At 38.7% G+C, this 24,159-nt stretch overlaps 1 protein-coding gene across 7 annotated transcripts in view; it reads right to left on the reverse strand.

The window, feature by feature from the left end:
• The window catches only part of stard13b (StAR related lipid transfer domain containing 13b), a gene marked incomplete at its 5' end in the record, with an annotated part of 88,341 nt that overhangs the window by 492 nt on the left and 63,690 nt on the right, over positions 1 to 24,159 (reverse strand). For 5 of the 7 annotated variants that reach the window (XM_081370309.1, XM_081370310.1, XM_081370311.1 and 2 more), the window contains 13 exons: positions 1 to 325; positions 466 to 642; positions 1,680 to 1,897; positions 2,148 to 2,384; positions 2,473 to 2,593; positions 3,000 to 3,210; positions 3,327 to 3,525; positions 3,693 to 3,852; positions 4,184 to 4,354; positions 5,633 to 6,999; positions 7,563 to 7,626; positions 11,124 to 11,205; positions 13,054 to 13,125. The exon at positions 1 to 325 is cut by the window's left edge and continues 492 nt beyond it. In XM_081370309.1, coding sequence (XP_081226435.1) covers positions 208 to 325; positions 466 to 642; positions 1,680 to 1,897; positions 2,148 to 2,384; positions 2,473 to 2,593; positions 3,000 to 3,210; positions 3,327 to 3,525; positions 3,693 to 3,852; positions 4,184 to 4,354; positions 5,633 to 6,999; positions 7,563 to 7,626; positions 11,124 to 11,205; positions 13,054 to 13,125 — 3,197 coding nt within the window. In that variant the 3' untranslated portion in view covers positions 1 to 207. Of the gene's footprint in view, positions 326 to 465; positions 643 to 1,679; positions 1,898 to 2,147; positions 2,385 to 2,472; positions 2,594 to 2,999; positions 3,211 to 3,326; positions 3,526 to 3,692; positions 3,853 to 4,183; positions 4,355 to 5,632; positions 7,000 to 7,562; positions 7,627 to 11,123; positions 11,206 to 13,053; positions 13,126 to 15,397; positions 15,447 to 18,260; positions 18,371 to 24,159 lie in introns of those variants that run through there. The other 2 variants (XM_081370314.1, XM_081370315.1) reach the window with 2 other exon arrangements.

Raw genomic sequence — 24,159 nt, forward strand, 5'->3', positions numbered from 1 at the left:
ATACAAATAACAATAGTTACAATAAGATAATATTAAAAATGGACAAGCTAAAGGTACAATGGTGAGTTGACGACATTCCTGTTTGGGTTTATTACCCAGACCAGGCAACTCTGCCCATTGTGCAAATGGGGAAAGAGCTGCAGAACGTTTCTCAGGCTATTGAGAGTCACAGAACTGAGATTTCAGGTTCCAGAATGATAGCACGGCTCAAATTTTTGTTTCTGGACCCTCTGTCTGGATCGGCTGGAAGGAATTGCGAATACGAGCGGCTTCTGCGGCGCAAAGGTGTCCGAATGCTTTGTTATACCACTCCGGAGTTCTCCCCCTGAAAAGCAGAGCAGAAAAAGTTACCACACTGACATGCTTTCATTTCTACGAACAAAGCAGTTACAGTCGAAGAGTTCAATACTAGTTGTAGTTGTGTGTGTGTGTGACTCAATCAGCTATATATATATATACACTCACTTCAGGTCCACTCTGCAGATGTGGGTGAGTCTGGACTTGCCAGAGCCACAAGGCTCCAGTAAGTAATTGGATTCCATCACTATAGCTCTGATGCCCCCTACAGGTAGACAATCCTCATGCTCGATAGACACCGACACCAGAGAACACGTCCCCCGCGGCAGATCCGTCCTCCATGACCTGAAGACAAACATTGTAACTTTATATACAATCATACAATCGATGCAGTAAACAAAGAAATCTATTTGAAGTTGATTAAAACCTTTCATCGAAGTTATACATGAATTTTGAACAATACCCGTTCTTGCCTTAGAACAACTTTGATGAACTTTTTTGATCCACTTCAAATGTTGACTACTGTGTACATATATATACACACATATGTACATGTAGATATGTACAGTATTCAGCAGCTAACAAATTCAGCAGTTACTCTTTATGTATAAGACATATATGTTGAACCAAAACATTTAAACAAGAGTAATTTCTCAACAAATAAAAGTCTTATATAGCCCATTGAATCATTCTCAGACTTAATGCTGCCAACAATGGAACCACTTAGGAGAGAATTGTCAGACGACTTATTTATTTGCATAAAAGAGGACAATGGTATAAGCGGATTCCCAAAGCAACATTATAAGTGTGGAGAAAAAAAAGCAAAAGTAACACAGAGACTCGAAAAGAATGGACTTGAAACAATCAGGCCTTCATTTTAAGCTTTCGTTTTGCGACGAGTGATTTTTTCTAAGAAAAGAATAGGAGAAATGCCAAGTGTCTCAGAGCTGGTGAAAGCTGTGAAAAGAGTGTTTCAGCTCACACAGTAAAACGCAAGTGCAGAAGTGAAATGCATTGTTGTTGTCCACACAGGAGCTACCAACTGTAGCCAAAGCACAAGAAACTCATTTAGACTTTTCTAAGGCCCATATTAACAAAATATAGACTTATGGGAATCCATACTCTGATCTCATGAGACCAAGTCAGTCATTTTGGATCTAACAACAACCGAAATGTATTTCATTGCAAGGGGGAGGAGTAGAGTGACACTTTTTCATCATGACAATAATCACTCTATACATTCTCTCATGGTGGACAAGTATTTCAACCGACCTTAACTCTACTAGGCACCTGTGAGGGGTTTGGTCGAGACAATGTGAGCAACACTCCTCCATGACTTGAGTAGTTTACTAATTTATGACATTCTCAGTTCTGGAACCCACCTGAGCACTACGAAATCTCTGCTGGGATGTGGGGGCATACAGTTGAGGACATACTGGAACACTTCCGTCTGCCTGTCCAGGACCTCACACACTTTCCAGTTCATCAGATCCACGTCCCACAGGTGGCGTTCCCGAAGAACGCGGTTCAGAACTACAGACGGAGGAGCCTCCACCTCCACCGAAACCCGCCAGCGTCGCAAAGGGTTCCCATCACCCACCTGGAGTCAAATGAAAGCACTTTACTTAGTATTAATTCACGAGTTCACATGGACATGTGTGTATGGACACATAAAGTATGCTGGAATGGAATTTGGCCCGAACCCAGAGTACTCCCCCTCTTTGACTGGGATGGGAACCAGCCAAGAGTGAGGCGATGAGGAGGTGGAGGGATGCTGTGAAGCTGTCACGGGACAGAGCTGAGGGACGGCTATATACACTGCAAAAACAGAAAAAAATCTCTATTTATACCTTCTTATAGGACAGCTCGGTGTTGCCGGTGCTCTGGCAGGACACCCATCCTTTGGCCTTTTCCCGTGATTCTTTGAGGAGACCCTGCAGTCTGGCCTCCATGAAAGCAGGCCAGGAGCCTTCATCTTCCCCCTCTTCTTCTTGATGTTGCCGTTTGCAGAGCTCCTCAATCGTGGGAGCCTGAAGCTCCGCCTCCACGTAAGAGTTCCGCGATTGTGTCACCATTTCATGTGGAATCTGAGGGAAAATAAAACAATTTGTACTCAACAGTAGGGATAATTGAAAAGGCCAATAAAAACAAATTTAGTGTGTGTATGTGTCTCACCTCAAACAAGCGGTTGCACTCTGTGATCATGTGTGCCAGGCCCTGAGTGGCAGCCAGGTTTTCATTCAGGTCCTTTTGGTCTGGCCTCCCTGTAGCATACTTTTTCTGCATCTGCATAGCTCTGTTGACAGATCAGAAAATGCTTTAGTTAAGAAAACTTTTATCAAATGTATTTAAATATGTATTTCATGTTACAAAAAGTTGAATACATTTTTTTTTTAAATAATACAATGTAAAATAATGCTAATTAAAATAACAATATGATCAAAAATGTAAAGTCATGTCATACATAAACTCAGTATTAATTATTGGGAAAATGCATCTTAATTTAGTGTTGCTTTATGGATGGATGGATGAACTTAATGGTATATATGATAGTAGATAAAATGGTATATAAAATAGTGTGTGTGAATGTAGTGTTGAATTGTAATGTATAGTTGAAATAATGGCAAATTAGTTTCTCCTTTATGAAGATTTATAAAGATTTCTAACCTAACCTAACCATTGATAGTAGATATAATTGCTACCTTGGTGCAAGATTGTCCTTCTTCAGGATGTTGAGATGAAAAAGCGAAGGTGCCAAACACACTGCGATGTTCATGGGTGTCATTTGATTCTCCTGCACGGAAGTGACGTCGCTCAGGAAGCAGAGCAGTGTTTGCAATACTTCCCTGTTTTCATCTGACATCAGCATGATGGCCGCCTGCACGGCCTGTAAGCGCTGCTCTTTGGGCACATCTAAAGAGGAAACGAGGATCAGATGAGTAAAGGAAGTATGTATTTCTTTTCCTGAATGCATGAGATGGATGTAGGAGAAGAGTTAGGTTAGAGTTTGGGGAGGGAGTGTTTCTTACATTGGTAAATGTGGAGGAAGGTTTCACCCAGTTTACTGGTCAGAAGTGGCTCAGGCAGATCCCTGAAGAACTGTTTGACCATGTCGGCCACATCATACGCAGACTGGTCTTCATAGTTGACATCATCTGGAGAACTCTCATTCATCTGTCTGAGGGCTTGGATTCGAGACTTCACTCCCGACTTGCGAAAAAGACCCACCTAGGAAACAGAACATTTTAAATGTAAAGAAATTAAGTTGACTTACAAAAAAGTGGCAATTGAATGATTTAGAATTGCATTTAGAAGAATAATAACATTTAATTACTGTTTTCAGATTGCCATTAGATTTTGATAGTTATATTGTTGATTTGATGAGCCTGACTGACCTGATCAAGGCACTGGCTCCTGAGGTAGCGCAAAGCCTGCTGCACACCAAGAGGCAGAGGCTGGCCAAAGCGTTGAACATGCACAATAAGTGGAACCCCGAACACATTCTTATCCTTATAGTCTGGAACCTTCATCCTCTTCATGAACTTTGGCACAGACCTGTGAGACAAAGAATAATTGAGAGGTTTTTATACCATATTACCTATTTCACAGTGGCAATTTTTATATTTTATGTTTTAAGAGTAGTAAAGTCATCAATACAGGTAAATGAAACAAGTTAAACAATAAAGCTTTGTGGAGTTATCACAGTTTTATCAACAGTAGGCTGCTGTAACAATAGTGACCAGTAGAGGGTGCATGGGTTAGGATTTACTGGTACTCCCTCTTGAGCTAATCATAACACAACCACTTAGAGACTGAAGCTTTAAACTACAGTAAAACAGTAACTTAAATCCCATAGGATCTGATTATTTTTCTAACAGATTCTTACCAGGTCCAGCCATGTTTGTTGGACATGGAGTACTTCTCCATAATGGCAGTGAGACGGAGCAAGGAAAATTTCTGTAGCAGACTAAGCTGGGACGCAGATTGGCTGGAGATCTGGAGAGAGGCGACCGAATGGCTGAGGCGGTTGGAAATCTGGAAGCTCGGCCATCGCAAGCTAAACAAAGAGCAGGGAACCATGTTAGGGATTCAAACCTGAGGGTGAATGAATGGCTGACTTTGAGTACAACGACCCAAACCAGCATTTGGACAATTCTAAAACTACAAGAAATGCACCGATTGCAATTTTCTTGGCCAATTCCGATTTCCAATCTGTGGATACCAATTTTTGCCGATTCCGATTTTCTTTCTAAAAACTATAATTGACAGCCTATACAAACAAAAATCGGCTTTTCTTCAATGCAATATTTTATTTTCATAAAAAAACACAGGTAAAAAGTCAGTAATAAAATAAGAACAAATACACAAATTGCAAACTGCATAAATTAATGCAACATAATAAAGACAGATATGAAATAAACACATCTTTAAGTTTTTCAGGTGGGTTTACTGTAACAGTCGGTTAGCATTCAAGAAATACTACAGAAATTAAAGCAAACAAATGTAAAATAACATTAGGTAGTCTTCATTGTATAAATTAAATAGTTTAATCCTTGTTAAAGTTACTCAGTCGAGAGCAGTGAATGATATTTTGCAGTGAGTCTGTAGATTGATTAACATTAAAACAGACAGCAGCAGGAATATTAGGCTGCTGTCACTTTAAGAGCTTATGCACGGATCTAATAAACTGTTACAAAACATTTGTTTTCTCTCAACTGTTTATGTTCTAAAACTGACTCTGTTTAACTGAATGCTCGCCAAGACGGTCAGTGGTCCACACGCTTTTGGTGTGAGAACGAAACCTGTAGGAATTAGTAAAATTATGCGCAATACAAGCACTATAACCGGAGTGACAGTGCGAGTTCACTGGCGCAGAGCGAGCAGAGCAGAGCGAGCGTTTCCAATTAAATCCTATGGAAGTTGTGCTTCTCGCTCGTGCGTGAAGCTCAACATCCATTGGAATGAACTGAAAACACTCTCTCTGCTCCACTCGATCCACGCCAGTGGACACACACCGAGAGTCAGAGGAAGCGGGTGTATGTTACTTCGCCATCGGAGAGAATACCTGTGCCGCTGGCACAAAAACGGACCGGCTAGGAATTGGAAAGACCTGAGACTGAATGGCTGGTCACTGGTCCAGGCTGAGCATGCGGAAAATCAGCTGATTCGATCGGTCGATCGGTGCATCTCAAAAAACTACTACATAAAGGTTTTGTTTTAAATACACATGCATACATACAAATTTACAGACCAGACAAATGATTTCTAATTAACTTCTACAGCTCTGAATGCAATACATACTATATAGTATAGCATTGTTAGCTCTGAATCTTACCGTTTTGGTCTGGTAAGCGAAGCCCCGACACCAGAGTCTCTCCTTTCCCTCATTCCTGTGGATTCTGTTTCATTAAGCGACACCCCATCCCTGTCTACATCACTGAGGGTAGCCTGACCCTCCAGAACTGATTGTCCCTCAAAGTCCAATGTGATCTGGCTGGATGACTTCAGGTCCCCTTGTCTCTCTCCATTAAGATCAACTCGCTCCTTCCCTGCATTTTCACTATTGGGCAGTACATTCTTGGACCAGTGGTCCACGATCTGTTGCAGCCCATTAACATGTTGCAGAATATCGTCCAAATGTGGGAAAAGGTCTTCCTTTTCCAAGTCTATGAGGTCGCCGGTGCTGGCATACAGGTGTGAGCCAGGTACATTGTCATAAATGCTGATCCGACTGCCTCGTGTGCAGCACTGCGTGATGGGCCGAGGTTCTTTGATGCTGGGTGGACGTTTGACATCCGAGTCCATGCTTGCCAAGTGCCAGTTGATGGAGGTTGCCGTTGAGGGTGAAAGACTCTCAATGGACAGAGCTTTGGGAAAGGTTCCAGGTTTGTGATCTTTAGGAATATGCACCACCAGGTCCTCGTAGGAGCGGAACTCATTGCGGCGGTTCTGCTCGGCCACGCGCTTACCCTGGATGAGACTGGAAAACACATCCAAGTCCTCCAGGTACATCCCGCTACGCTTGTGATTGGCCCGATGGACATTGCGTTCCTTCAGGTTTGGCGTACTGACGGCACTCCCACTGGACTGACTGCTGCTCCCTTCGCTGCTGGACTGGGATGGCAACCCCATGCCGGAAGGTTGCTCCACTAGACGCACGTCGCAATTGATAATCTCCACACAATGGAGAGTTTTCACAGCCTGGGGTTCTTGTTGGAGAACCGGGGCACTTATAACAAGACTCCTGTTCCCTCCTCCACCCATTGCTCCCCGTAACTGCAAAGCCTCCATGCGGCGTAAGAACTCCTTAGCTCGTGTCCGTCCTCGCTTGGCATGCTTTACAGGCAGCGAAACGTAGCTCGAGAGATGGGCCACACCTAGTGATGTGTGGTCAGGCATGGCCGCAGAGTCCGAGCAGGTGCGGTGTGAGCTGTCCGAGTCTTCCGCGCTGTGCGCAGGAATAACGCCACTTCCACCGCTGCTCTCGCTGTGGAGCGAGGAGACCTCTGGCTCGCTCAAATCTGTTAGAACACTCTCGCTGCTGGTTGTTGGCCTCAGAGCAGAGTTCTCCCCAGAATTCTTGTTTTCCACACCCCTCAGCAGACAATCAATGTCTTGGAGCCTGGACCAGCGGCGACTGCTCCATTCAAAGGTCCATTTGTCACTGATGGCAAAGAGGTCATCTTCATCTGAGTCTTCGCTCTGCAAATCAACAAGGGAATGAATAAATATGTCTTTCTTTTTATTGCCATACCTTTTCCTTTACTAGGTTAGCAATAATTCAACACTTGAATACCATCCCAATCCTTCAAGAAAACTGTTTCTTTCACTCTCTCTTTTTTTTCCTTTTTCCTTCTCCACAATCCAGAACCCCCAGAGGTAACAGTTTAGATTCACTCAAATGGCTTTTTCAAGTTCTCAAAGGGCACATTCCTTCCTCTGTTAAATGATTATATAACCAGTGTGATATAACACAAAGTATCAGTTTCTATTCAATATATTTAGGTGGTACAATAAGTGATACTATACTTTAGGAAAGAAAGCAGAAATATCAATTCACTCAAGACTATGCTAGTGGGTTCCTCATATATCAATTTTATTGTGATAAAAAAGGGTTGTAGTTGTTTTTTAGAGTTAAAACACGAGGTGTTTTGTGCTAGTCATTATATAGATCTTAATTCTTGCAGCAAAACCACCATAACATGAATTCGCTAGAACAATGCACATACACTGCTAGTGTTAAATAGAAATTATGCAACACTTACTTTTTTCTTGGGAAGGTTTACATCAAGTTTCATAGAGGCACACTTGTTCAGCGTATTCAGTCGCCTAAATAGAAAAAAAGATGGATAGAAATTCAAAAAGCCTTTCCTACCAACTGGCTTTATTTTGCATTGCGTATACAGCAGTGATGTGGACACAATATCAGAACAGCCTTCCGTGGCTGTTTCTAATATAATCAAGCTATAAGATCTATGTCCTTGCTATCCAACACTCAGCTCTGGTGAGCAGCAAACCTAATTAGGCACAATAATTGGCCAATGTCCTACTCTCTCTCATGTACACTTGCTTTTAATTGGCGAAAGCTTGCGAGCTGCAGTTGTCATGGTTTTCAATGGTCCTCAAGAGCAACTAATGTGGTGTTGATTCCAGCTGCCACATAGTCACTCTTCCAGGTCTGAGAGGCCTGTTTTTACCCTCAAATTCAAAACACCGAACAAAAACCATAAGAGCTTGCTTTTCTTTGATGCCATTCCCAAAATCTCTTGAAAATAGGTCTTTCTTTTTTAGTCATTTGCGTGGTCCATCAAATATGGAAAACTCCTTTGGGATGAAAGTAAAGCAGCTTTCTGAGCTTTTGACAAAGTTGTGGGCTCAAGCTTCTCTTTGAACTTGAGTCTTTTTGAATAGCAGAGCATTTAAATTACAACCTTTCACAATAAAGGTCTTGAAGCAACACCGCAACGTATCAATATTTCCAATAAATGTAAAAGAAATAAAGAAGTCTCCTCCTGGATCTGAAAGTGTGCAGGGAAGATTTATTAGAAGCTGTTAATGCTGCAAAGGGAAAGAAAATAATAATGTGGAAAAGACGACAACATCTTGAAGCATGCATGGAAACCAAGCCGGTGTTTGTGATGTAATAATCATGACATTTTATGACTCTTTATATTGTTCAGTGGTCTGTGTGAGTGCCATGAAAGCAAAAAGACTTAAGATATAAAACATGAATTGCATAATAAAACAAACTGAAAGACATTGGCCATAGTCAATGGAGAGCAAAGATTAAACAATTCACTCAAGAAAATAAGACACTGGTCCCAATAAGACAAGGCATCACCATAAATGTTAACTTTGTTTTCATTTAATGTATTAATATTTAATATAATATTAACATAGTTTTTTATTGTGGTATCAAAATTTGTATTAAGAATTTCACTGGTATTGGTATTGACCATTGAATTATTGGTATCACGACAACCCTACATTTGGCGAAAAATATGAAGAGTTAATAGGGCTACTTTGATGACTTCCTGATAATTATTTATTAAACAAGCTAAGCTATTAGTCCACAAATCAAGCAGTCTTCATCTGCAAATTGCAGAGAGCAAAGTGTCAGAAAGGTTAAAGGTGTTAACTTTTTCACTGGGTCTTGCAAACATCCACAGCTAACAAACTCCTCATCAGCGCTCTTACTGGGCATGTCGTGCTAGAATTGTTTACCGGGTTGTTCCCCTCCGGGCGCTGTAGAAAAGTGAGAAGTCAGGGGGAGAGGTGGGAATGTCAGACATTGTTTCCCATACAACAGTAAACAGGTTTGGAATTTCGATGAGTTGCTTAAGGGTTGTTTAGAGTCACAGTAGACCAGCTTGAGTACGCCCCCCTTTGCCCCAATGCTCTCCTACCAGGGTAGTCTCCAAGGCAACCAAAGTTACTGGAAGGCTCTTTTCATCTTAATTTGGGAACTCAAATTCAGTGTCTAAACAAGAGGAAAAGCTAACTCATTGAGAACATGCTGTACTTTACCAACTTTATTGAGTCAGTAGTTGCTTTCATCAAGTCATTATTTACTTCTGCATCATAAGAAGACCGACATGAGAAAAACTACACCAGACTTTTAAAACACACAATTACAGCAATAAAAAATGTCTTGTCGTCACTACTGATGACTAACACCATTTAAAAGCTATTGATTTGCCATTGTAATGTCTGTGAAGGGTTACAACCCTCAACCACTACAAAATAGTAGATCTAAATGAAATCCTGTTATTGACGATTAGTTTATCACCATAACATTTCCTTTAGTCATCAGTAATGACAAGGTCCTAAGAGTCAAATATGTCTTCTTGTTTTATTGCTGTCATTGTGTATTGCGTTAATTAAAGTGTAAGTTGCAGGTTAACCACCACAGCCAATTAATGTGTAAATTAAAGTGCTCTATATGTATATATTTAATTATTTCTGTCTTAAAATGCGTTAAAATAACATTTATTGGGGTTTCTTCAACGGTAGCGTGTTTTTTCAGTTACTGGGTGATGACGTCACAAGAGGAACTCGCAACCCATACTCTGCTAGATTCTTACTGTATTATAGCTATTTGGAGAACGACTGAGGATGTGGGAAACCATCAAATTCTTTATGGACCACAGCCCTACAATTTTTAACTGGTCAGGCGTGAGAGAGGGCAGCCATGGCACTCAAAGAGTTATTAATGCTTGGTGTGAGGAGAATTAGTGGAGGGTTGGCCAAGAGTCCTGGTGAGTAACGTTAGCTATGTTATAGTCTAGCCTGGTGCAAACTTAACCCGGATAATATAACGGAACAAGCAAGTCTTTTCAAAATATTGCCGTCATGTAGAATAGCAAGGAGGGACAACGACTGAACTGAATACATTATTTACTTACAGTAAGTCAGTCCAAATCAGAGCTGCAACGTTAGAGATGCACACACTGCACAGGCATCAATAGCTAGTCTCATCGCCGCCTCAAACGTCATGTAATACCCTTCCTCAATCTACGCGTTATCAATTTCTCACGATTTAATTAGCGATGTTTATTGTCAGAAAAGAAAAATAGAGATCGATGTCCCCATCACTGTGTTTGTGTGGGCTATCAGCAGTGGAGAGTGTGTGCTGCCGTGAGGTGAACGCGTTTTGGAGTTTAGTGGAGCAGCTCGACCCGCGACCGGCTGATCTGACGTGCCTGAACCCGTTTGTTTTGCGAATAGCTTATTCTCATTTCAGGCAGGATCACGGTCCCCTTGAAGTCAGCACACACGAGTATGTTTACAATGGAGTTATTCCATTTTTTTTTTTTTATCAAATAAAACATACAACCAACTTTTCTGAAGTTATGTAAGGCATCTATAGCTGCTAGCGTACGGTAACTCTACTAGTGAGTTCCTCATATGACGTCACGCCCCATCTAGTGGAAGGGAGCGGGAGCGGTTAAAACCACTGTTAAAAGTGCCAACTTTTCATATTATATCAGCATTTTGGTATAAAAAAACAATGGTGGGCAGTTCTTATCTTTATGTTTAATAAACACATTGCATTATCTTCGTGAAAAATTTAACCTGCAACTTACACTTTAATCTCAAGTCCAGTGTAGATTCTCTCATGTTAACCTTTTTGAAATGCACAAGTACATAATGTCATTTACAAAGAAACAACTGGCTCAATAAAGTTTGTATATTACACTCATTGTGTTTCCCAAGAAATACAGAAAACACAGAATGTCCTAAATGACTGAAATTGCGGTGTTCATAAGGTTCAGTGGTTTATGGACTATGGACTTTTTTTGGTTTAGGAAGTACACAGTCCTTACCGGCATAGAGGTTCCACAAGGTCTTTGTCCAAGAAGTCATGGTCTTTCTTCACAGGAGAGATGTCAATTGGAAACTGAGAATCTGTAAAGAAACACAGGCATATCCCATTTCAACAATCAAGCTCATTATAATGCTGGAAAAAAAACAGATGCCTTTTAGGGACGTAATGATTTCCCTCTGATTCGTTAACAGGCCAATCTTGCATGTTCACAGTGAATACAGAGGAATTCAAGCGCCCACACTCTTAAAAAAAAAACCTGACAACACATTCTTTCCAGAGCGATAGCCAAGGCAAAGAGAGTAGCTAACTTGTTTTAGACTTCCAGATGCTAATAAACTGAGACAGGCTTTGCCCCCCAAAAACTGAGCTTGGCTTTGAGAAGCCATTACGTCTTCTACTGAGTATGGTGTCCAACTTATGTAACAGGGTGACTGGATCCAGACCCTGCTGAAGCTAACATTCCTCTGGTACAATTAAATGTTTCATTATATTTTTTTGTCTTTGCAGAATGACATAAGTAAAAACACAGATTCAGGGAGAGTCACTGGGTTCTGGCATTGAAATGCTGGAAATTCCAAAACGACACTTTTTAAAGAGATGCATTATGGGAAGATTCTATTATGCACTTTGATTCTGTGTCTGCCACTGAGATAACAATGTAGTAATATTAATACAAAAAATGGATTGCATAATAGGACACAATTTTTCTTACATAATAAGTTGCAAATTAATTCAATTAAAAAATGTGGATTTCAAAAACAAAATCAAATATAAGTGCACCTATTATGCTTTTTCGATTATTACCTTTCATGCAGTGTGTAAAATAACCGTTTGTGAATGTAAAAGGTCATCCAGTCTCACTTCATGTTACATACCTATGTAATAATGCAACAACAGAACTGAAATTCAGATCCGTTTTGTTTCCAACACGCACTGTAAGCGGTAGACCAATCACAACAGACTGGGCCGTCTGACCAATCAGAGCAGAATAGGCTATCGGAAAGGAGGGGTTAAGAGAGACAGAATCTTCTAATTAACTGATTTCAGACTCTTTGAAGAATGAGGTGATGTGCAATGTATATTATTAGAAAATTAAAGTGTTGTTGACCTTGGATGGATGTAAATATATTGTAGGACACCTCCAAAAAGAATAAGAACCTTTAAAATAGCTTAATAGGGGCACTTTAATTATTGTTTATCTTGCTACAAAAACTGTGAGCCAATGTCTTATTTCCAGGTTTAAATAATAATCTATAATTTCATATCTATTTTATATGAAATATCAAGATGTGTAAATGCACTAAAACTTCAAATGGATTCTAGTAAATATCCATTATACAAAAATAACACCTTGGGTGCTGAAGAAATATAAAAAGAAAAGAAAAATAGAGAGTGTTCACACAATTGCATCCAAAGACTAACACTCCAACATCAAAAGCGTTCGCCAAGGGCGAGTGAAAAAGGCAGTGTTTTTGTGGCAAGGTTATTCCCATGACCTCTGTTTCCCTTTGAAGATGTCATACTCTAGTATGTTCAAGTGGTACCTCTTAACTGGAACCAGTTTGACCAATGACCTGTACCTCTCAGCATTTCAGATGAAAATTTCAGATGTAGGAGTTAAAAGAGGCACATTTGAGGTGATATGAAAAAGATACGCATCCCACCACAGGGGAAATGAATGAGCTAAAACCAGCTTAACATCATCAGGTCTGGCAGCCATTAACACGAGCCTGTCGCAACTACATCGGAAACTAAACTCCACATTAAAAACTTCTGTTTGCGCTAAATGATGCTGATGTCATACAATTGTTTCGAAATCTGAATGAGAGTACCAGTCTCTCTCGAATCAGTTTTAACTACAAATTTACAGTTGGGTGTGATAACATTTGTGAGGTTTTATAAAAGTTTCTCGTGTGGTGAAGTGTTACCTTCAAAGAGCTGGGCGTACTGGGGGAATCCTGCCGCCCGTAGCCAGTCACAAGCTTCTTTTGCCTCGATTTCTGCAACACAAAATATATGTACATGTCAGACTCATAAAGCATGTCTATCTTCGATATATAAAGACAAAGAAGAAAAAAGATTATTAGAGGGCCCAGTTTCATGGGTTGCTTCAAACTTTGAGATCATAATGACCACATAATAACAAAGTCAGGCATCTTTCATGTCTCTCTAAAACAAAGCCAAAGTACAGCATATTCACATGGATATACTTTGTATACAATCCTCTGCATTTTAGCATTTAAGATACTCTCAATATAGGGAAGATAAACTTCCGGTTGATTTACAATTAATGAACTATACTGAGTGGCATTATATTTATTATATTATAACACTGTGACTGCAACAAGTTGGCTGAATAGCTCCGCCCACCGTGAAATCTCATTGGTCCAAATTCCATCTCCACATAACTGTTAAACATACGTGCTGATTGGTGATTGCGTTGCGCTATGCAGCAGTTTCACGTAAAGTGTACTGTCAAAAAAGTTCATCAGTATTTTTCTATATTAATATAGTATAAACATTTGTGTGCACACACACACTCACATATATCTATATAAAATATATATATACATGTAAATACACACACAGACAGACAGGCAGGCAGACAGATGTATATTCAGATAAATTTATTGGCAGTGTGTTTGTCAGTGGAAACTTGTTGCATCCTAGTAAGGGCACAGTGTAAGGAGACTAGGAGGACCACTAGCATATTGTTTCATAGACAGTTATCGTCAAAACTATTTTTAGAAGAGCTTGTGTGCTCTTGGACAGGAAAAGAGAGAGGGAGCGAGAGAGAGAGAAAGAGTGAGGAGCTACTGTATTACATAACATAATCAGTTCTGTGTGATTTAATTATGTTTCTCTTCCTTCCACTGCATGAACAAGGTTATTCTTGTAGGTCAGGAACCAGCCAGGTTACAGGATAATCACATAGCCCTGTGAGCCTGTAAAGTTTGCTCGTAATCCTACATGATAAAACGAGGATAGCTCAAGATCTTCAGGATTAAGAATATCAGTTACAAAATGCGCATCATGATCCTGTTCATATAACCAAAGACTTTTACGTAACACGTCCCAATAGACGTCACTTGACGCAAACCTTCTGGAGGGTTAACATAATGTAGTAGAATGTCTGAAGCCTGTTTTTGATTTTTCCTCAAAAAAAAAAAAAGCTTTTAGTGGTCAGCTTTGGAATAACGCTAGGAAACTGTGTGATTAATATTATCTTCCAGAAGGCATGGAACATTCATAAATATATTGATTTGTGGGTCCACTGAACAAAACAATTTTTTTAGGGTTGACCAAAAAGGTCAAAGACCCTCAAGAGTGTTAAAAAATAAAAACGGGAAGGAAAATCACAAATAAATAGCAGCAATGAGATAAATAAAGAGTGATTGGAGATCATTTTATCTTGAGAAAAAACACCCCAATAAACTCACATGCTCAGAAAGTCTGCAATAAAGAGATTTCAATATCAACTCCAACTTTTCTCATCAAAATCTTTCAATGCCACATTATATGATCTATACCATCCACATTAGTTTTACATATCTATACTTTTACTGCATGTGTCAATAATTGTCTCATGTGTGCTGTTTTTATTTTTTGTAGAAGGAGAAATATCTGAGACAAAGATGACAACAGTCAGTGACATAAGCTGTTCATAAGATGATCTCACAAAATATGCGTAAAATACACACAATTTAATACTGACAGCTAGAAAGAGAAATGTAAGTCAGTGTTTGGGCTTGAAACAGCTAAATCCGATATTTACAAAACAATATCAGAACATAAGCACATGGGTTCTTTTGTTTAAGATTTCATCGCTTTTCAACCAGCTATCAAGTTACTCAAGTTCACTGTCAACAAATCATAATTATAGACATCTGCTATATACTTTAATACCATATAAAAATGACTGAAAGTCACATTTGGTTCAATTACAATGTATTTGTTTAGTGCTTTTCACAATACAAAACACTGCCTTACAATCCACAGGGATCAAGCCAAAAATTCCCTAAGATGTTTAGATAAGATGAGGAAGAAACCATGGGAGGAACCAAGACACAGACCGGCAAGTTTAAACAAATGCAGACTATACATGCACAAACACCCATTGACAATATATGAAGTAGGTAGATCCTGTTTAGTTAATTTGTCAATCAATAAAACTGTATATCATCCAATGTATCTTAAAACCTTAGGATCTAACAGAAACTTTTCTACTGATTCTTGAATCTTAAACAACGTCTCTTTAACAGCCATTCTCACCTGATTCAGCAGTACAGGAGTGACTCTCTAAGGTGACCTTCAACTTATACAACTCTCAACAGCTCAATAAAGAAAAAAAGGCCTGAATCTCATGCCAAACCACTTGACAATCCAAATCACGCCCCAAAGGGTCTCCTGTGGGTGGGTGAAGCCCATATGCCTGCCCTCCGAGCTGCGTCAGAGAGTCAGTCGCCTGGGTTTCCATTCATCATATTGACAGTAATATGTAGAACCGTGGTGAGAATTCCTACGCTGCCTCCACCCCACTAAGATTACATTTCTTTTGTGTCACCTCATTTACCGAACAATACGGTTTGTTCACTTCAGCAGCTCCTGTGGGAAAGACTAAATGCTGCACACGTCAACTGATATAAGATTTTTCTTTATAAGCACGTCACGAAACTCAGAGCCTATAGCAGTAACCTCTGAGGGATTTATCTGACTGAAGTAAACTAATGCATGTAACAAGCAAAGCTACTGGCAAATATTAGCAGATAAAATGTCCTTGAGGTTCAAAAGCCCACGATATGACATGAAATTACCTCAAGTCCTCTCTAAATATGTCACAAAACAGTTTAGGGATTGACTTAATCGTTGATACAAATACTTAGACAAGGTTGACCAATGAGGCCGATATTTAATATAAATAAAATATTTAAATATTTTAGAAATTTTACTAAATAACTTTAAAATAACAGTTTTCTATTGAAATGTATTTATTCCTGTGATGGTAAAGATGAATTTTCAGCATTATATCTCCAGTCTTCAGTCACACGATCCTTCAGAAATCATTCTAATATGCTGATAAGCTGCTCAAAAAACATTTCTTATTATAATCAATGTGTTGCTTGATATTTTTGTGGAAACTGAGATTTAAAAAAAAAAATCTGGATTCTTTGACAAATACAAAGCGTTTAATTGAAATAGATCCTATTTTTGCATATATGCATTAAAATTATTAAAAACAAATAGAGGGAAACTTCTAACATGGTACATAAAAAAAAAATAAAAAATAAGAACAGAACTCAAACTCCACCATTCATTCATCTATTATAATCAAAACAACCAAAACTGCTCTGGATATCCCAAGTGAATTTAAATGACATTTCTTGTGTAAAACATTGGAGTATAGAAAAACAGGTAACACTTTATTTTAGGGTTCAATTTTCACTACTAACTAGGTGCTTATTAGAATGCATATTACTAGGATATTGGCTGTTTATTAGTATTTATTAGCACATATTAAAGCCTTATTCTGCATGACCATATTCTACATCCCTTAATCCTACCCAATACCTAAACATAACGACTACTTTACTAACTATTAAGAAGCAGTAATTAGGAGTTTATTGAGGCAAAAGTCATAGTTAAGTAAGGAATAATTGACGACAGGCCGTTGAATTATTAGAAAAATAATGCACACCCGAGGTGGTAATGCGGTCACGACGCGAAGCGGAGTCAGTTTAATTTTCTATTGATTATAGATAGGAATATACTTTATTTATTAAAATTAAACTGCATGTTTCCATTGATTGTGAAGCTAGACATTGAAAATTGCAGATCAAGCGCATGGGGCTAAATGTTTTTTCTTGTTATGAATTGTATCCTATTTTCCGTTATTACAGTTAACTACGCGAAGTGATATGGAACTGTAATGCAGTCAAGACCTGCCTGGAACTACTTTAGCCGAGCGTTTCCCTGAAAATAATGCACACCTTAGAACGTTCGTCAACCAATCAGATTCAAGCATTCAACGGCCCTGTAGTATAATAGTGAATATGTGTTCCCGAAAAACAGTAACAAAACAAAAAAGTATGTAACATTTAATGAACAAATTCCCTTTAAAGATTAAACAAAGTTTGTTCACAATAGTGGATGGAACACAAAATAATCCTCTCTAATAGAAAAATTGGTATCTATTTAAAAACAAATATCACTGTTATATAAAACATCAACATGCCTGTAACTGAAAACTGAGCGCCATTCAATTGGTTCAACAGAAGGTGAGGAAACCTCCTTTGTGACTAAGCGTCAATTCCCAGGAGTGCTGTGGGTGACACATAGCACCTCCTGCACTGTACGGTAACACTGAAAGTGTAGCGGCATCCTTATCAACGTCCCACAGCTGCAGCCAATACGGTAACAGCCAGAAACCTAAGCCGGGAATTCCACGTCGCACAGTATTCCGTAACACTATCACGAAAGCTACGATTTCTTTTCCGTCATTGTCTTTTTTCAAAGAATCGGAAGGATAAAGAGCTCAGCTACTGGCACGCCACCAGCGGGGGAAACTCTCGCTTTTAAATGCGACCAAACTGCGTGCAGAGTACAATGACTGCCACAACAATAACTTCGTAACACAGCATACCACCGACACAATGCTAAAAGAGTGCCATTTAATATGTGAGAAACACAGACACCTTCCTTTCCTCATTGAATAACCTTATGTAAAAGAAGGCGGGATACGGTGTTCACTCAAGGTCAGTCATGGCACACGCTGGCACTTTGGCAAGCTGTCACAAATCCCGTTAGGAATTGAATACACTGAACAAGAATTTGGTGTAGGATTTTTGTTCTAAACCCTTTTCACTTGGAAATTACAAGTAAATTCCACAAATAATTACAAAGAAATGGCAAGTAACAAAATTAAAAATGAACTTTTTAAGTAGAAAGACTGAAATTGTATTTTCTTGAAAAAAAGTCATCTAGACATCTGTCACAATGTTTAGCTTCACAGATGTGTGGATTCTGGGAGTTATTCAAATGCCATGTAACTTACAAACATTTGAAATAAGCCATAAATAAATTAAACGCAGTGGAAGAACAGATCAATTAAATTTTATAAAGTTGTACATGTACTTACGAGAGACTTTCATCCTGTTAAAAAGAACAGTCCTGTAAAGTTTAAACCAGAATTGCTTCTTCCCAAAACATCTTTCCTGTGTGCTCTTAACTCTCTCCTCTTCTGCTTCTCTCTTCTCAGCTTTTGTGTTTCTCTCTCTCTCTCTCTCTCACTTCCTATTTCCCTCCCCTTTATTTTTCACTCCCTCTGTCTTTGATTTACTCTCATTGGTCCTCAAGTCCAAGCCCCCTTCCAGTATATCTACCCCCCTCCATTCCTCTTCTCTCTTCCACTTAAACCATCACAACTCATTCCTTCTCTTGGCACTGCCCTTTCGGTCGCCCTCTAAGTGGCAGGACACTGGCAATGCGGGACTTTCTTTTCTTGCCGTCTTATGACGTAATCAACCCCCGCTGATCCAATCGGTCTCCCAAACCTACAATCTAGCTCATGTAGTAAAGACTGCAGGATGTCTCACATCCCTTAACTTTGAGTTTTATAGCTTGGGGGGCGACTTTGATGTTGGCAAAATCTTCCTGACTGCACAAGCAAGCAGGGTGAAACAGTCGCCCTCTTCCCTCTTAAAAGGTTCTTTCTTAGAATCTACAGATTCAAGTAGAACCTTCAACATTCATGGAACCTTTCCATTACACAAAAAGGTTCTTTATATTCAGATTTTTTTTAAATGTTCTTCACTCTAAGAAATGTTTCTTTTAAGAACTGTTCTTTGGGGAACCCAAAAATGGATCTTCGGTGGCATCGCTCCCTTTTGGAACCTCCCTGTTGCTGGGAAAATGGGACAAACTGGGGGAAACCAAAATGATCCAAATTCCTGTAATGCTCCTCTGGATGACGGAAAAGCGAAAGAGAATGTAAAATCAAAAGAAGCGAACATTAAAAGAGATTCACTGGGGAAAATATGGCACATTTCAACACGTTATCTAGTGTCAGCTGAGTGTTTGCTGCCCACCGATTGTAACATACATCAGAAATGTGACCCAAAGCATTATGGGAAGGCCCTTGTGGGCTGTAGCTACTGCAGTGGGATCAAACAATAAAGAAAGAAGACAAAAGACTGTCGCCAACATAATGCCAGAAAGCATTCCACCAAACTCAAAAGAGCATCTTTGTTGTCTGATCGAGCTTTTTTAATAATGGTTTTGGGCTATATCATTGTTGCAATGCATTACAAACAAATGTTGAAACAGTATTTATTTTGTTAAATACATATAGATTTGCATATGAGGTGCATATAATTATTATTATCATACCATAATGGTTATGTTGATAACCAATATGGTACATATATTGTGCATCGATACTTTTAAATATTTAACATACTAAAAACATTAAATAAATTTAAAGGTATACAGTGTAAATAATGTTAACATACTAAATAATTTAATAAAATTTTTATAATTTTACATTTTTGAATAAATTATTTCAAACAAATTATATATTTTATATTTATATTTTATATGACAATATATAATGTATAAAATAAACAATATATCAAATGTACATAATAAACTCTGTAGGATCTTATTTGGATATTTAATCTTATCAGAGTACTAGCTCTCCATAACATCAGTCTTAGAAGGTCAGTCTAAAAGGCTTCAGGCAACAACACCATTAAACCCAGGAACAGCAATACAAGGAACGGCTGTGAAACGTTATGAATCAGCCAGACGGGGCTGTCGAGTGACTGAAAACAGCCATGATACAGGCTCACAATCTCTTACAGTAAAGCCTGATGCTCTCATTGGAAAACACCTGGAGGTAATTCATGGCATAGAATCAAAGTTCCACCGGCTGAGTCATACGCCCCTGAGGGGACGCAGGACTGACAGACACCTCTTGGAACTCAAACAAATGCTTTTTTCGACTTCTGATTTCACTGTGTCAGAATAGACAAGCTTCCTTGTAAAAGGAAACTATCTTCTATACTAAATGACAGACAAACATGAGACTGTTGTCTGTGGAAACCTCTGTGCTGGATGTGTCATGGTAAAACATCCTAACATCTGGTAAGACAATGGAAAAACTATGCATCAAAATCATTGGGTCAAACATTTAAAGATATACACTGACCAACTATATATATATATATATATATATGTATACAGTATATATCCTAAAAGAAGGGTCACTATTGGCCACTATTCTTGTCATAACATTACATGTAGGCCTGGTTTCACAGACAGGGTTTAGATTAAGCCAGGATTAGGCCTTAGTTCAATCAGGACATTTAAGTAGCTTTTATAAACGTGCCTTAAAAAAAAACATCACTGATGTGCATCTTGAGACAAAACAATGGCAGTGACATATTTCTAGATATGTCAGTGCAAGTTGCTTTCAGTTAAAACAGCTCAAACACGCATTTTAGTCTGATACTAGACTTAAGTCTTGTCTGTGAAACTGGGGGAAAATGACATTTTATGCTCAAACATGAATAGATTTTAAGCCTGTGTTCAATTTCCGAAAGCTTTTACCATCAGTGGTACTTCACAACCCCACATCCTGATCTAAAAGTAATGTCCTTGAGCAAGAGCTAAATATTTACACGTGGTAATGCGGCTCATGTGCATGAAAAGAGACGCGAAGAGTATGGGGACATGCAGACGTGCCCAAAATCTGTATACGCTCTGTCTGGCTAGTGATGCGGTGTGTCATGCCAAAACAGACATAAATCCGGCTCAGATTACCATCTCCCTATTGTTCGTATGGGGATTATATTACGACCTCACAATGTGTATAGTGTAAAGGGCAGCAAATGTATAAACATGTCTGCGGTTGAGCGTAACGTGATTGATTGCCATGTATGGTCAAACATTTTGGGACACTGGGTTCTTAAAACACCATTCACTGTATGTGTGTCTACGTCAGATGAGTCTATAGACGTCAAAGAAGCGCTCATGCATCACCAAAACACATATAAACTGGTAATGATTCATCTCACCCAGCATCATCTTACCTAAACACATCTGACCAATGCAGGAGCGTCATGTACCTATTTTTCTGAGGAAATGCCAGTGCTAGGCGAGATAGCAAAGAATTAAAACATTTATACGGATGGTTGTGGTCCACTGCCATTTTCGACAATGCTTTTATTATTTATTTTGGCTACTTTTCAAATGACTTTTATGGATAGATTTAGTTTTACCTTTGTCACAGATCCAGTCTTTCAATATGGAAATCCATCATAAAAATATGAATTATCATGGTTTAAAAAAATGCAATTATCTTATATGCATAGAAATAAATTATATTTCAAAGTATATTCAAATAGAAAACCATAAGTTATGCTTATAGTAATAATATTTCACTATATTACTGTATTTTGACAAATAAATTTGATGAGCATAAGAGACTTCTTCCAAAAACATAAAAAATAGTAATGTTTCCAAACGTTAAAAAAAAAAAAATATATATATATATATATATATATATATATATATATACAGTTACTGTACTTGGTTACAAAGGAAACAATGAAAAGCATGCTTGGAATGAGATATCATATGAAAAATATCTGTTAAATATCTAGAGTAAACTGAATTTTTTTTTCCACATGCACAATCAAAGCTTTTATTACAATTCAAAGTAAATTAAAATTTCTGTGAAAATGTTTACTTTTCTGAATATACAATAAGCAAAATTTTACCTATATTACTGTATTAGCCTTAACAAGACAATTTGTTCCAAAAAAAATGAAATTACATTTTTACTATCAATTACCTGCCAGACTGCTATTAAATGCAAGTCAAACATAATTTGATATGCAGCAGAAATGTTAATTATTTTCAGAATTCTCCTGTGATGTCTGATATAGTGTTAATGGACAAAAGTGTGCTTTGTTTGTTTGTTTGTTTGTTTGTGTGTGTGTGTGTGTGTGTGTGTGTGTGTGTGCGTGTGTGTGTGTGTGTGTGTGTGTGTGTGTGTGTGTGTGTGTGTGTGTGTGTGTGTGTGTGTGTGTGTGTGTGTGTGTGTGTGTGTGTGTGTGTGTGTGTGTGTGTGTGTGTGTGTGTGTGTGTGAGAAGGTGATCAAATGAAAACTTGTTTGTGCTCAGCTTGATGCTTGAAGACTTACAGACAGCGCCCACCGCTATTGAGAGCCCTATTCAACTCAGAGGTCGGAACTGCTGGCGAAGCAAAACGTGGCTTTACAGGGGAAAGCCGTGGGTCATGGTGGCAACGGTGTAGGAAAACTCCTCTATTATCTCACTGCCTAGGTTTTAATTAACACTAGCACCAGTGCTTCAGGAACCCCTGTTGGGCAACATCCTACATACAATAGTCAGGAATTAAAGAGAAGTGCCACTCAGTAATCTCACAACTTCACACGTCCACTCCTCTGTGGCAGGAGTTTTGCTGATAGAGGTTCACAGCTGGGCTGTGGGCCAAAGGAAATTACAATCGCTGGGAAGTAACGCACAAAAGCAGCCCTCCAGATAAGATGTAATAAATTCTTCTTTCTGACTAAACATTAGGAAGAACTGCTGCCTTCATGGTTGGCAAAAACAACAAGGATTAGGTCAGTCGGGGTTTTTTGAGAGGACATCACGCTCATAATACTCATTTCCCGACCATGTCATGGGTTTTAAACAAGTATAATTTTATGATGAAAACAGTAGGTAAAGTCACAGACAGTTAGTGTACTCGTGCTATTTTCATGACTATCCTCCATGGCATGATGTTGATGCAACACGTCTAACTCGTACTTTAAGCCAAAAAGTGCCATTTCTGATTCTGATTTCCTAAGTATCTGCTTGGCTAACCCCTTTCGAAGAACCCGATTCATCAGGTGCAAAATGTACATGGATCAACATCTTTGTTGATCTTGGAACAACATTCCAATCAACCAATCAGATTTGAGGGATATATTTTTAGTTTATGTTAAGTTTAAGCTTACAACCAGGGTTTGGTTCTTCTACATCAGTGTTATTCACCTATCATTTCCCTTTGATTTTTGGGATAGCTTATGGGTAGGGTTAGATTTAGGGATATGGTTAGGATTACATTTTTGGACAGGAATGTTGTTCCAGGATCAGCAAACTATGTTGACCCAGGATTTCGTCTAACTTAGCAAAATCAGGGCGTGCAACCCCTTTTGACGAAAAAAAAAAACAGGAGTGTGGGTCTACTTTCAAAGGCACACAGTGAGAGCTTATTGATTTTGAGAGTGAAAAACACTTGTTGACTGCTGATAAAAGCTCATTGGGTCACAAGTCACTCTGTGTGTTTTTGTCCTGAAATGAATTCAAACAAGACTGGGGCAGCTGTGGTAACACACTCGCCTGATCCATTCAAGGACACCCCCTGATTGTCCGCTTTCATCCACAAACCTCAGTCAGGGTAAGCCTTATTTGAGGTCACTCAACATAAAAATATACCATCTTTTACTATAGTGATTCAATTCAATGTACCTAGCATACGTTTTGGTGTTCTGTATAGACTATTTTCTTGGTTTTTTGTCATTTTTGGAGGCTAAAATATGTGGTCATTTTATCTTAAATGGAAAGAACTGGGTGAAGATACTTCAAAATAATTTTTTTACAGTGAGTAAATGATGACAGAATCCCATTAGGATTAAAACTGCACATAAAAGAGATGAAGGCTATCAAATCACTATCAACGTTTAATGATATTTTACATTGTGTCCATTATTCATAATGATCTTGTGAATACTGACATCAATGTGAACCTAAATGCAGCCAACATTGTTTGAATCCTAACAAAGAATGACAGCTTAAAATGATATGTCCATTTCGGGAGTCCTGCACGTGGTGGAAGAGCCTCTTCTGGTAAATATTTGGATCGCTCTAACCACGGAAAATCGCTTTGGGTTGTTTGTCACACTGCACATTTGTGTAAAATATGATACACAACAGAACGTTCCTCCACAAAAGGGAAAAAAAGG

The sequence above is a fragment of the Scardinius erythrophthalmus genome (assembly GCF_964197995.2).
Source record: "Scardinius erythrophthalmus genome assembly, chromosome: 7".
NCBI lineage: Eukaryota > Metazoa > Chordata > Actinopteri > Cypriniformes > Leuciscidae > Scardinius > Scardinius erythrophthalmus.